Raw genomic sequence first — 14,039 nt, forward strand, 5'->3', positions numbered from 1 at the left:
TTGATTTGCATATATTGAAGAATCCTTGCACCCCTGGGATAAATCCCACTTCATCATGGTGTACGATCCTTCTAATGTGCTTTTGGATTCGGTTTACTAGTATTTTGTTCAGGATTTTTGCATCTATGTGCATCAATGATATTGGCCTGTAGTTTTCTTTTTTAGTGCCATCATTGTCTGGTTTTGGTATCAAGGTGATGGTGGCCTCGTAGAATGAGTCTGGGAGTGTTCCTCCCTCTGCTATATTTTGGAAGAGTTTGAGAAGGATAGGTGTTAGCTCTTCTCTAAATGTTTGATAGAATTCACCTGTGAAGCCATCTGGTCCTGGGTTTTTGTTTACTGGAAGATTTTTAATCACAGTTTCAATTTCAGTGCTTGTGATTGGTCTGTTTATATTTTCTATTTCTTCCGGGTTCAGTCTCGGAAGGTTGTGCTTTTCTAAGAATTTGTCCATTTTATTGGCATATAGTTGCTTGTAGTAATCTCTCATGATCTTTTGTATTTCTGCAGTGTCAGTTGTTACTTCTCCTTTTTCATTTCTAATTCTGTTGATTTGAGTCTTTTCCCTTTTTTTCTTGATGAGTCTGGCTAATGTTTTATCAATTTTGTTTATCTTCTCAAAGACCAGCTTTTAGTTTTATTGATCTTTGTTCTCGTTTCCTTCATTTCTTTTTCATTTATTTCTGATCTGATCTTTATGATTTCTTTCCTTATGCTAAATTTGGGGCTTCTTTCGTTTCTCTTTCTCTAATTGCTTTAGGTGTAAGGATAGGTTGTTTGAGATTATTCTTGTTTCCTAAGGTAGGATTATATTGCTATAAACTTCTCTCTTAGAACTGCTTTTGCTGCATCCCATAGGTTTTGGGTTGTCGTGTTTTCATTGTCATTTGTTTCTAGGTATTTTTTGATTTCTTCAGTAATCTCTTGGTTATTTAGTAGTTCATTGTTTAGGCTCCATGTGTTTGTATTTTTTACAGTTTTTTTCCTGTAATTGATATCTAGTCTCATAGCATTGTGGTCAGTAAAGATACCTGATATGATTTCAATGTTCTTAAATTTACCAAGGCTTGATTTGGAACCAAGGTATGATCTATCCTGGAGAATGTTCCATGAGCACTTGAGAAGAAAGTGTATTCTGTTGTTTTTGGATGGAATGTCCTATAGATATCAATTAAGTCCATCTTTTTTTAATGTGTGATTTAAAGCTTGTGTTTCCTTATTTATTTTCATTTTGTTTGATCTGTCCATTGGTGAAAGTGAGGTGTCAAAGTCCCCTACTATGAATGTGTTACTGTCGATTTCCCCTTTTATGGCTGTTAGCATTTGCCTTATGTATTGAGGTGCTCCTACATTGGGTGTGTACATATTTACAATTGTTATATCTTCTTCTTGGATTGATCCCTTGATCATTATGTAGTGTCCTTCTTTGTCTCTTGTAATAGTCTTTATTTTAAAGTCTATTTTGTCTGATATGAGAATTGTTACTCCAGCTTTCTTTTGATTTCCATGTGCATGGAATATCTTTTTCCATCCCCTCACTTTCAGTCTGTATGTTTCCCTAGGTCTGAAGTGGGTCTCTTGTAGACGGCATATATGAGGGTTTTGTTTTTGTATCCATTCATCCAGTCTGTGTGTTTTGGTTGGAGCATTTAGTCCATTTACATTTAAGGTAATTACCGATATGTATGTTCCTATTACCACTTTCTTCTTTTTTTTTTTTTGCAGTACGCAGGCTTCTCACTCTTGTGGCATCTCCCATTGCAGAGCACAGGCTCCGGACGCACAGGCTCAGCGGCCATGGCTCACGGGCCCAGCCACTCTGCGGCATGTGGGATCTTCCTGAACCGGGGCATGAACCCGTGTCCCCTGCATCAGCAGGCGGACTCTCAACCACTGCGCCACCAGAGAAGGCCCCTATTACCATTTTCTTAATTGTTTTGGGTTTGTTATTAGGTCTTTTCCTTCTCTTGTGTTTCCTGCCTAGGGAAGTTCCTTTAGCATTTGCTGTAAAGCTGTGTTGGTGGTGCTGAATTCTCTTAGCTTTTGCTTGTCTGTAAAGGTTTTAATTTTTCTGTCGAATCAGAATGAGATTCTTGCTGGGTAGAGTAATCTTGTTGTAGGTTTTTCCCTTTCATGACTTTAAATATGTCCTGCCACTCTCTTCTGGCTTGCAGAATTTCTGCTGAAATTTCAGCTGTTAACCTTATGGGGATTCCCCTGTAGGTTATTTGTTGCTCTTTCCTTGCTGCTTTTAATATTTTTTCTTTGTATTTAATTTTTAATAGTTTGATTAATATGTGTCTTGGCATGTTTCTCCTTGGATTTATCCTGTATGGGACTCTCTGCGCTTCCAGGACTTGACTATTTCCTTTCTCATATTAGGGAAGTTTTCAACTATAATCTCTTCAAATATTTTCTCAGACCCTTTCTTTTTGTCTTCTTTTTCTGGGACCCCTATAATTTGAATGTTGGTGTGTTTACTGTTGTCCCAGAGGTCTCTGAGACTCTCCTCAATTCTTTTCATTCTTTTTTCTTTACTCTGCTCTGTGGTAGTTATTTCCATTGTTTTATCCTCCAGGTCACTTATCCGTTCTTCTGCCTTAGTTATGCTGCTATTGATTCCTTTTACAGAATTTTTAATTTCATTTATTGTGTTGTGCATCATTGTTTTTTTGCTTTTTAGTTCTTCTAGACCCTTGTTAAACATTTCTTGTATTTTCTCCATTCTATTTCCAAGATTTTGGATCATCTTTACTATCATTACTCTAAAATCTTTTTCAGGTAGACTGCCTATTTCCTCTTCATTGGTTTGGTCTGCTGGGTTTTTACTTTGCTCATTCATATGCTGTGTGTTTCTCTGTCTTCTCATTTTGCTTAACTTACTGTGTTTGGGGTCTCCTTTTTGCAGGCTGCAGGTTCATAGTTCCCGTTGTTTTGGGTGTCTGCCCCCAGTGGTAAGGTTGGTTCAGTGGGTTGTGTAGGCTTCTTGGTGGAGGGGACTGATGCCTGTGTTCTGGCAGATGAGTCTGGATCTTGTCTTTCTGGTGGGCAGGACTGCATCCAGTGGTGTGGTTTGGGGTGTCTGTGACCTTACTGTGATTTTAGACATCCTCTCTGCTAATGGGTGGGGTTGTGTTCCTGTCTTGCTAGTTGTTTGGCATGGGGTGTCCAGCACTGGAGATTGCTGGTCATTGAGTGGAGCTGGGTCTTAGCTTTGAGACAGAGGTCTCTGGGAGAGCTCTTGCCAATTGAGATTACGTGGGGCTGGGGGTCTCTGGTGGTCCAATGTCCTGAACTCGGCTCTCCCACCTCAGAGCCTCAGGCCTGACATCTCGCCTGAGCACCAAGATCCTTACGTGTAGATGGGTTAAATTCTCTAATCCAAAGGCACAGGGTGGCCGGCCTTCTGCGCTCTGCTCGGTCCTCCAGCTGGGCAATGTCCTCTAGGACTTGTTGATATGGAGAGCCTCCTTTGGATCCAGGTCCAGCTGCATTCCCTAGCATCTAGAAGAAGCAGCCCACACCCCCCTCCTCCCTTATTCCCGCCGTAACTCGTCATGATCCTGGACCGTCCCTTCTTTTTATATTTTTGATATTAACACCTTATCATATATACCACTTCTGAATATCTTTTCTCATTCATTTTTCATTTTATTGATAGTTTCTTTCATTGTGCAAAAGTGTTTTTGTTTGATGTAGTCCTGTTTGTTTATTTCTGCTTTTGTTTCCCTTGCCTGGAAGCAATTTTGTGTGTGGGAAAGATCTGAAATAGGGGATTTAATTTTTTTCCGAAATGGGTAACCATTTGTCCTCTCTCAATTGTGTTTAAGTCCCTCCTATATCATACAATAAAATGTCAAATATTTCTGGATACTTTATTTGAATCCATTAATCTTTCTGTCTAGAACTGTACTAAAGCCACATCTTTAATATTACTATAGATTTACATATTTTTGGTGTATGTTATGGCAGGCCCACCATTTTTCTTTTTTCCTGAAAATGGTTTGTCATTCCTTGTCCAAAAGTTTGTCGACTTTTGCCTTCCACTGTTTGTTTTTTAAAATGTGCTTAAAATAATATTTGTTTTCACTTTCAAATGAACCAGCTTTGTCAAGTTCAGGGAAAAAAATCCTATTGGAATTTTTGATTGGAATTAGTCTGGATTTATAAGTTGGTATGGGGGGAATTAAAATGTTTACAATTCTGAGCTCAGGAATGATGCACATTTCTTCATTATTTCAGAACTTTATGTCCTTCAATAACATTTTGTAGTTTCCTTCATATTGGTCTTGTTCATTTGTTTTTATAGACTTAAGTATTTGAGTTCTTATTACAAAAATTCTTTTTGGATTGTTGTTCATATGTTATACTTACTATATCTGCTTTCCCAATCAGAATTATAGTATGTCTTCATTTATTTATTTATTTTTCTCTAATAATAATCAGTATGATTTATTGTCATCATGAATGGGATTCTTTTTTCCCCCTTATACCCTCCAAATTTATATGATCTACATAATGGAATATGATAGATTTTGTAGATTTATCATATATCCCAAAAATCTACTGGATTCTCATTACCTCTGGAAACTACTGGTTTATTTTCTTGAAATTCTGCTCATTTTCTTTTTTTTTTTTCCTGCTCATTTTCAATTGTATCATTTGCAGAGAACAGTATTTATACTTTTCTTCTTTTTTTTATACTCAAAGTTATTGATAGAAATTTTAGCAAATATGTCAGAAAGGACCATTGATGGAGGGCATCCTTATTTTTTCTATGACTTCCAGTGAAAGAGCTTTTGTTCTTCTCCATGAGACATCATGTGAACTCTTAGAGACTGATAAATGTATAATATGTATATGTTCATTTATTTACTTATTATGTTAAAAACTTCCATGCCAATTTTAAGAATTAAGAGAAGATACTGAACTTTGAGTGCCTTAATTTCTCCTCAATATCTATATGGACAACCATGTAATGTTCACATTTCTTCTTGTTAATGGGATGAATTCTATTGTTTGTTATACTAGCTTACATGATTGGGATAAAATTACTTGTTCAGCTAAATTTTAAAAGTTTATTTAATTTTAATTAATTTAAATTTAATAGCTATATATGGCTAATGGCTATGATATTGGACAATGTAGTTTTATAAAAGAGACTAGTCTATCTAAGCTTAGAAGTATAGAAGTTTAAGATTTACTCACTTAGCAGATTAGTAAAGAGTGCTGTCAGTTTGACTGCAATTTTAAATTATTTAAAAATGTGTATATGACTAGAATATATTTGAAATGATATATACAAAATATCAGTAATATGTATTTCTGAGAAAAATATAGTTGGTTGCATTGTTTTTCTTTTCTGTATTTTCTATTTTCTCTGACATAAAGTAGACAATTTGTGCTAAAAAATATTTCCCAGTTTTGTCCAGGATCAAAATCTTTTAAAATCTGTATATGCTGCCCACTAATATTTTTGTTTAGAGTTTTGATTCCTATATTTATATGTGGGACTAATTTATAGCATTTAATGTTGTCTTATCTGATGTTGGAACTAAATAATATTTTTACATACTAAGTGGCATATTTCATCAATTTTGTTTTGAAACAAAGATGACAGTTATCACCTCTCATAGCAAATGAATGGCAGAACTGGGGCTTCTGAAATCCAAACTTCTCCCTGTAGCCATTCCAATCACAAAAAATTAATAACTGCTATGAAAGTACAAAGAAACCAGAGGTATGAAAATGACAAAACTACTGAGGAAAAGTGTTTATTTCTTAAAAATCTGGTCTAAATGACTAGCAAATCCACCTGGGCTAGGTTATTGTTTCTTTGTCTCTAAAACATTACATGGAAGGCGATTTTCACGTTATATTTAACCGATGAAATCCTAAATTCTGAAGTGTAATGGCTAAGAATAGCTAATACGGAATGTATGCCAGTACATGGTGCAGGGGTTAAAGATGCAGCCTCTGGAGCCCTACTGCTTGTATTCAAGCCCCACTTCTACGGCCCACTAGCTAAATAACCCTTGGCAAGTGATTCCATTTATCTTTGTCTCAACTACTTCATCTATAAAATGGCAATGACTGAAGTATCCAAGGTGCTGTGAGGATTAAATGAGTTACTGCATGCAAAGCACTTACAGCTGTGTTTTAACACAGAGCTTAGCCCTCAATGAATGTTGACTACTCATGTAAGTACTATGTACTGCGGCAAAGAGCTCTGCAATGCATTGCTTCCTTTATCTTACATCCTAGATCCTTTCTTTATTACAACAACCGTGGAAGATAGGTGTTTCCCAGCCTTCAAAGACTGAGGAGACTGAGGCTTAGAGCTTACCTTATTCACCTAGTTAGCTGACGGCTGAGTGGGATGTAAGCTCAGGACTAAGTCAGTCAACAGCTATGCTCTACTATTCAGTTCTACTTACTTTTAAAAATCTATTCAACGAATGTCATAGTACACTCTAAATGCAAAATAAAGCTCACCAAAGACAAGGAAACATGCCAAAGAGCCACTGAAAAAAACATATAAAAGAAAACTGCGGAGGAAAGTAATTAAACCTTAAGTCGAAGCTTCAATTATGTGTAGTTACTTACCATGTAATAGCCTGGCAGGAGCTTCTGAAGGAACTCTGCTTCTTTATGCTGAACTGTTTTGATGATAAATTCATCATCACTGGTCACAAAAAATAAGGATCCACTGGCTCCAGGGTTAGAGAGCTCTATGAGAGGTTCACTGCATATGGAATACTACAAGAGCAAATAAATAAATAGTAGAAATACATTTAATGTGTATGATGCATACAAGGAAGAAAAATCACAGCATTATATATCTTGGCCATGTTAAAATAGGAAGCCCTCTCCAAGAGCTTTGAAAGAAGACTCCACGTATGCTAAGAGGTCTCTTTTGAGATTTCTAAACATTTACTTGATCCATTTACCTTAATAATCCTACAATGGGAAACAACATGCCCTCCTCCACCCCCAGTATGACAGAATCACAATCACCATATTTGTCCAATGAGACAACTCCAACAGTGGTATTGACCAAGCTGCTTTGTTTCCAACAAGTGCCCATAGAATAACAACAGAAGGTGTGATCCACACTGTGTATTTGTCACTTGACACCAACACCTATTCTCTTCTCACTATTTACTCTCCCAAGGGAGGTCATCCACTCATGGTTTCAACAAGGAAATGACTCTAACCTCTCAATCTCCAGCTCAGATCTCTCTCTAGGGATCCAGACCTGTATGCCTAACTTTTCAACAGACATTTCTATTTGGTTATACCAGAAACACTGCACATGTAACAAGTTCAAAAGCGAGTTCATCTCGGGCCTGTGGTTAGCCCTTGTGGTGACTTTGTAGTAATTAGAAAGAGGGAACTCTTTTTCCTGGCAGATGCAGCTCTGGACCAGATACGGGTTGGTGAATAGATGAAGGAATGGATTCCGGTCTTCATTCCTTCACCTTAGCCAGGTGTTCTTGGGCAGTGCACACCCTGTACAACTGTACGTGGTGACTCTAGATCATCTGCCTCCTCTCCCGTCCTCCATCTTCTCCCCTTTTCCTCTATCTTAGATAATGGAAGCATCATTATGTTGATGCGTCATTATCTTCATTTTGCTCCCCAAACCAGAAACTTGGGCATCCTCTTTGATGTCCCACATTTCTTCACCTTCCATATCCAGACTATTGATAATATCTGCCCCCTTCATGGCATCTCTTTTTCCAATACCCGAAGTTCAGTGGGTTCATCGTTTCATGCCTTGATTACTATGGCGATCTCCACCTGTTCTCAGCTATCCATTATTGACCGCCCCCCGCCCCGTGCATTCTCCGCCAGGAGACCAGAGATCTTTCTGAATTGCATAGCCTTCCACGCCTTCACACCTTTCAGTGGGTTCCACTGTTTACAAAGAAGAGAATACCCAAGTTTCTTAAGAGAGCATTTGAGTCCATGAATGATGGAGTCCTGCTCTCCAGCCTTCTCTCTCATCACTTCTCTCCTCAAACTCTACCTGTAAACACAGAGAACTATTTCTCGTTTTCTTAAGTGTGCCACACACTCTTGGCTTTTGCATTTTCCTCTATCGGAAACAACCTCCATGCTACCTTTACCCAGTTGACTACCACTGAATAAAACTTATTCTAAAAAAAACCCCTTATTTTCTTGAGAACAGAAACTAGACTAGCATTATATTATAACAGAGTATTTTTGGCAGAATGAGTATGCACTTATATACCTGACATACCAGTTTTAACATATACTCGGCTTGCTGATTCTTCATGAAAACCCTCAGGGTGATGTGGTTAATTTCACACATGATTCTAGTTGTATGCCAGAAATGCATCATTCATGTGTTCATTCAACATTTAAAAAGTATCTACTGAGCATCTGTCTGTACTGTCCCAGGCACTCAGGAAGCTTATATTCTAGTAGGAGGAAACAGTCAACAAACAAGTAAATAACTTATACATCAGAACGTGCCAAGTGCTGTTGAGAAAAAGGAAGCATGGAAAGGGGGGCAGGGAGTGCCAGCAATGATGAGGCCTGGGTGGTCACTAAAAGCATTATTGGGAAGGTGGCATTTGAGGAGAGGCCTGGGGATACTTGGGGAAAGGGTATTCCAGGCAGAGGGAAGGGCAAGTGCTAAGGTCTTGAGACCTGGAGAGTTCAAGGCACAGCAAGGAGGCCATGGCTGAAGCAGAGGGAGCAGGGAGGAGAGCTGAAAGGGAAGAAGCCAGAAGGGTTGGGTGGACCCGACACATAGGGAGCCATAGGCCATGGTATGGACTTTGGCCCTTTCTCTAGGGGAGCTGAAAGCCACTGCAGCATCTGGAGCAGAGGACCATGCCATCTGCTGTGCTGAGAGCCCACAGTAGGTGGACAAAAGGAAGACACAGTGAGGAGGTTGTTACAGTGACTTTGGCCTTCAGTGTCTGCTGGACAGCGCTTGCCCTGGAAAACTCTCCCTGGTTCTGTGAATCCAGATCAACTGCTTCCTGGCACTGAATGTTCTCGTCACACAAGTTACCACAAAATACCTTAATTGCCTATTTAGTTATTCCAAGTTCCCATAAGATTGTAAAACTCTATGAGGGCAGAAACTATGACTGTCTTATACTCTGATACAGTTCAGGACCTGTGCCTTGTACACAGAAGGAACTCAATAAATTTTTGTCAAATGAATGATTGAAATTTACCAACAACTGAATAGCTGTCTCACCAAGAAGTGCCCCAACCCAGCAGGACAGTCAATTTTGGGCTAATGAGCTTAGTGTTTATTAGCTAATAAATCCCAATTATTGACTAGAGAAACATTAGGGGCAGAGAAAAAGGTAAGGACGCTATGGTGTGAGATCAGACGAGCCCTGGTGCGAGGCAAAAGCAGGGACTTAAGGAACTGTACTTTGAGGATGGAGGCATCTGAAAACACCAGGGCTGAACATCCTCCAAAGCATTTTATCTGGGCTTGTGAATATTTAAGTCCTCATCACAGAAAAATCTGAGAGGAAGTGAGGAACAAAAGGAAGGAGGGAGGAGAAGAAACAGAGAAACTGGGAGAAGAATGATGAAAAGGAAGTTTCTAGATGTTACCTTTTAAATTAACCTGCTTTGGCAGCACTGTGGGTAAGGGAAACAAAATCCACCAGGAAAAGAAAGAAGCAAGTGTTTGCTGCCCTCCTAAGCGTCACTGGCAACTTCCATCTGCTACCTCCTCCTCCTTTTTCCTCTAGCCTTGCTTCCTGAAGCTCTCTTGCTAAGCAGCAATGCAGCCTAAGCCCTTATGAAGCAGTTGAGGATAAGAGAGGAAAACAAAAATAGTCCTCATACTGCACACAGGATGCTATAAAAGCCAAGAAGAAGCAGAGGGCACCTTCCCTGCTGTGTGCAGAGTCCACGCGGAAGGAAAGGCCTGGGAGTTGGAATCGACTGATGTTTCTAAAATCATGACTCTGTCAGTAGCCAGTTCTCTGACCTTGAGTGAGGAACTTAGCATCTTGGAGTCTTAGGAACCTCATCTCTAAAATAACGATGGTAATATCTACCTAACAGCAGCTCAAAGTTTTAAAAACGAATGCTTTTGAAACCCCAAGCAGAGTGACCACTTAGTCATTGCTGTTGCCATTTTTCATTACATGATCATACACACAGCTGGAGAGCCAGCAGTGCCCTAGGATGTACTGAGGGTTTCAGCCTAAGTCCCACGACAAGAGGGCTACCCAAAGGTACACTAAGATATTCTTGGTGAAGCAAGAAAAGAGATGGGCCGGGGGTGACAAGATAAGTTAGGGGTTTGGGATTAACATATACATACTACTATACGTAAAACAGATAAACAACAAGAACCTACTGTATAGCACAGGGAACTCTACTCAATATCTTGTAATACCTATAATAGAAAAGAATCTGAAAAAGAACATGTGTGTGTATAACACACATACACACACATGTAACTGAATCACTTTGCTGTATACTTGAAACTAACATGACATTGTGAATTAACTATAATTCAGTTAGAAAATAAATTAATTTTTAAAAAAGAAAGAAAAAACCTGGGTCTTCTGTATAATCATGAATTTGAGACCTGGGAAAATAAAGGTGTGGATCCCATTCTCATAAAAAGTGAAGGCAGACCCCAGACCCCCTTTAGGATTCTGATTTTTTGTTCCATGGGGTTTGAATTTCTGGCACAGAACCTTCTTATGGATAGGAGTAAATGTTGTGAAAGTACAAAAAAAGCAAAGAATGCAGAAATTAGGGGGTGATCTATTTCTGCAAATAGAGAAATTAGGGGGTGATCCAGGAAGAGCTGTCGAGAGAAAACTGGATTCAGACGTGAACATCTGCTTCCAATTAAACTCTCAAATTCTTCTACAAGCAGTAACACAATCTGGAGGCTATTTCATTGGTTACTTAATTGCCAAATACTCCTTTATTATGTAATTTATAAATGAATATGAATGGAGAAATCAGTTGTTTTGACCTATTTTAATAACCATTTTGGGGTCACTCCTAGCACAGCATCAGTCTGCAATAAACTAGCATTATGATGCTGAACACCTGGGACTATTACCATTATCACCTCTAGTTTTATGGTTTTCCACCCTGCAACTTGGTTACCATGTTCTCTTGCTGAGCAATCTTCTCTGAAATGTTGCCTTTTCAGAGCAAATATAGAGGAGCTATGGGAACATTTTAATTAGCCACGATCAACAAGCCCCTGTGTACACGCCTGGGTTGACGCACCTTCCAGCCCTCTCATCTGCGCAAGCTGTTCCGACGTGTTCCTTCCCTGCCTTGTATTTCCTGCAGGGCCTCCCTATGTACCCACTGGCAAGAATGCAAAGTACAACCCAGCTGGGGCCTGCCAAGGCAAATTAACATTGTAAACTTGCACAGTGAGGTGGAGATCATTTTTCCTGCCATTTCTTACCCTCGACAGTGTCAAATATTCACCCCGCTCTCTTTCTTATGGGTGTTGGTGAGCCTGAAAAATATCATATAAATCACCCTGGATTTGGGAATACCCAGGCACCTGGTAAAGAAGGAAATGAACCAAAGGCCTGTTGCCCAAGCAGAAATGGGAAAAAAAATGCTCTGGGGCCCCTTGGCCTTCCCCTGGGAGGCATTTATTTAGGAACAAATAAGGAATAAGGAGCATTTGCATTGCTGTGCGGTGCACGTGGACATACCTTCACCACACTGTCTTATATCCAAATTATGCACGTTTCAACATGAACTTGTAATTGGCACGCACATGGTGAGTTTTAATGGTACTGAGAATGTAATCAGAGTTATTCAGGCTGAAATCCAGATGCAACAGTATAAGACTAAGTAGAAATACAAACATCAGAGAGATCCGATATCAAATCTACCAATAGTTACCAATCCCTACGTAAAATTACCCTCTCCTTCCCTCTCCCATTTAGATCAGTATATCTTCACAAATTTGGGTTTAGATAACCCCAGTTTGATAGATGCCAGCATGCATTTGTGATCTGCACCGTATCCTTTTTTATCTTCACACAGTTTTTCAGGGGACGTTTTAATTCATTTTTCTGTGCTTTTTTGGCCTTAACTCTTTGAAAATGTGCTTTGTTAGGGGTCTTTTACCTCTTTGGCTGTACTCTTCAGAATGGATAACCACAGTTCATAGTTTGATGGCTAGGGAGTGGCCATCTTGAGACCACATCTAATAAGAGGTCTGAGACTTAGTGGTTGGGAAGCATGAGGCCAACTGGTAGAGGGAAAGAGCACCAGGGAAGGAGGTGAGACCACTGTTCTGGCCTGGGCTCTGCCTCCAGTCCCCAACGTGGGTAACCTTGGGCACCTCCCTTCACCAGCTTCAGATTCCTCATCTACAATGAAGAGTTGGGTTAAAAAGTCTCGGAGGGCTTCCCTGGTGGCGCAGTGGTTGGGAATCTGCCTGCCAATGCAGGGGACACGGGTTCGAGTCCTAGTCTGGGGGGGATCCCACATGCCGCGGAGCAGCTGGGCCCCTGCGCCACAACTACTGAGCCTGCACTCTGGGGCCCACGAGCCATAACTACTGAAGCCCAGGCGCCTGGAGCCTGTGCTCTGCAGCGGAGAGGCCACTGCAGTGAGAAGCCTGCACACCACAACGAAGAGTGGCCCCCGCTCGCTGCAACTGGAGAGGGCCCGTGCACAGCAGCAAAGACCCAATGCAGCCAAAAATAAATAAATAAATTTATTTAAAAAAAAAATGGTCTCTGAGTTTCCACCTGACTTTCTGAAGTATGTTGTGTCCGGCAAAAGACCCCTTCCTCATCTACCACACTCCAGATGACTGGGTGGGCTCCTCAGATGTAGTAGTTTAGAGTGAGCTTCCAGCAGCTCCAAGACCAGTAAGGTGAGCTGCCTTGGTTCTGGGCTGTGGGTGGCCCCAGCCACTGGGGACCAGGCAGCCATGTTTAGCTAGAGGCCCACTGCCCTTGTTCTGTTTCTTGCAGGTCCCGGAGACGGGTCCGGTTACTGAACTGTGTGTACAATTAATAAGGGAGGTGGAAAATGCAATCAAACAAAAGCACACTTATCTGTCTGATCCCATCTTTTTTCCCCCCCAACTTTTCATTATGGAAAATTTCAAACATACACGAAAGTAAAGAGAACTAATTAACATTGTGTGTGAGTTGACACACATGTCTATCTTCTGGCTTCAACGTGTCTATTTTCAGCTATCAACTCATGGCCAGCCTTGTTTCCTTTACACCCTCAACCATTGCCCTGGCTGCTTCCCTCAGATTCTTTTGAAGCAAATCGCAGACATCGTATCATTTCTCCCACAGATATTTCAGTATGTGTCTCTAAAAGACAAGGATTCCTCTTTTAAAACACAACCACGGGCTTCCCTGGTGGCGCAGTGGTTGAGAGTCCGCCTGCCGATGCAGGGGACACGGGTTCGTGCCCCGGTCCGGGAAGATCCCACATGCCGCGGAGCGGCTGGGTCCGTGAGCCATGGCCGCTGAGCCTGCGCGTCCGGAGCCTGTGCTCCGCAACGGGAGAGGCCACAAGAGTGAGAGGCCCGCGTACCGCAAACAAAACGAAACAAAACAAAACAAAAAAAACACAACTACAATACCATCATCCCACCAAAAAACCCCCAAAACTTCAACATAATCAAATATCTAGTCAGTCTTGACATTTCACCAATTTCCTATAATTAAAAAAACAAAAACAAAAAACCCACAAAACCCACAACTGGTTATTTGAATTATCTAGCACTGTCTTTCTAATCTTCCTGATCAAAACCTTCCCCTCTTGCTATACTGGACCACTCAAAGTCCTTCTAAATATTTAATGCACTTGCATCTCTGGCTGACAGTGCTAACACTGCTCCCTACCCTTATACCCTGTCCCAACATCTTTCCCTTTTTCCCACCTACTCAAATCCCTTGCAATTTTTAAGTCACAGTTAAACTACGCCATGCCCATAAGAAGCCCCCCTAATCATCAATTCAACAGAGGGAGACCTCTCCCTCCTTTGAAATCCTGGAGTATTT

The 14,039-nt window shown here is 40.6% G+C and overlaps 1 protein-coding gene across 4 annotated transcripts in view; it reads right to left on the bottom strand.

Moving 5' to 3' along the window:
• PIP5K1B (phosphatidylinositol-4-phosphate 5-kinase type 1 beta) overlaps positions 1–14,039 on the bottom strand; it is a 326,914-nt gene that overhangs the window by 135,475 nt on the left and 177,400 nt on the right. For all 4 annotated transcript variants that reach the window (XM_067744231.1, XM_067744230.1, XM_067744228.1 and 1 more), the window contains exon 6: positions 6,607–6,759. In XM_067744231.1, the coding sequence (XP_067600332.1) occupies positions 6,607–6,759 (153 nt within the window). The remainder of the gene's footprint in view (positions 1–6,606; positions 6,760–14,039) is intronic.

Source organism: Pseudorca crassidens, chromosome 7 (genome assembly GCF_039906515.1).
Source record: "Pseudorca crassidens isolate mPseCra1 chromosome 7, mPseCra1.hap1, whole genome shotgun sequence".
Lineage (NCBI taxonomy): Eukaryota > Metazoa > Chordata > Mammalia > Artiodactyla > Delphinidae > Pseudorca > Pseudorca crassidens.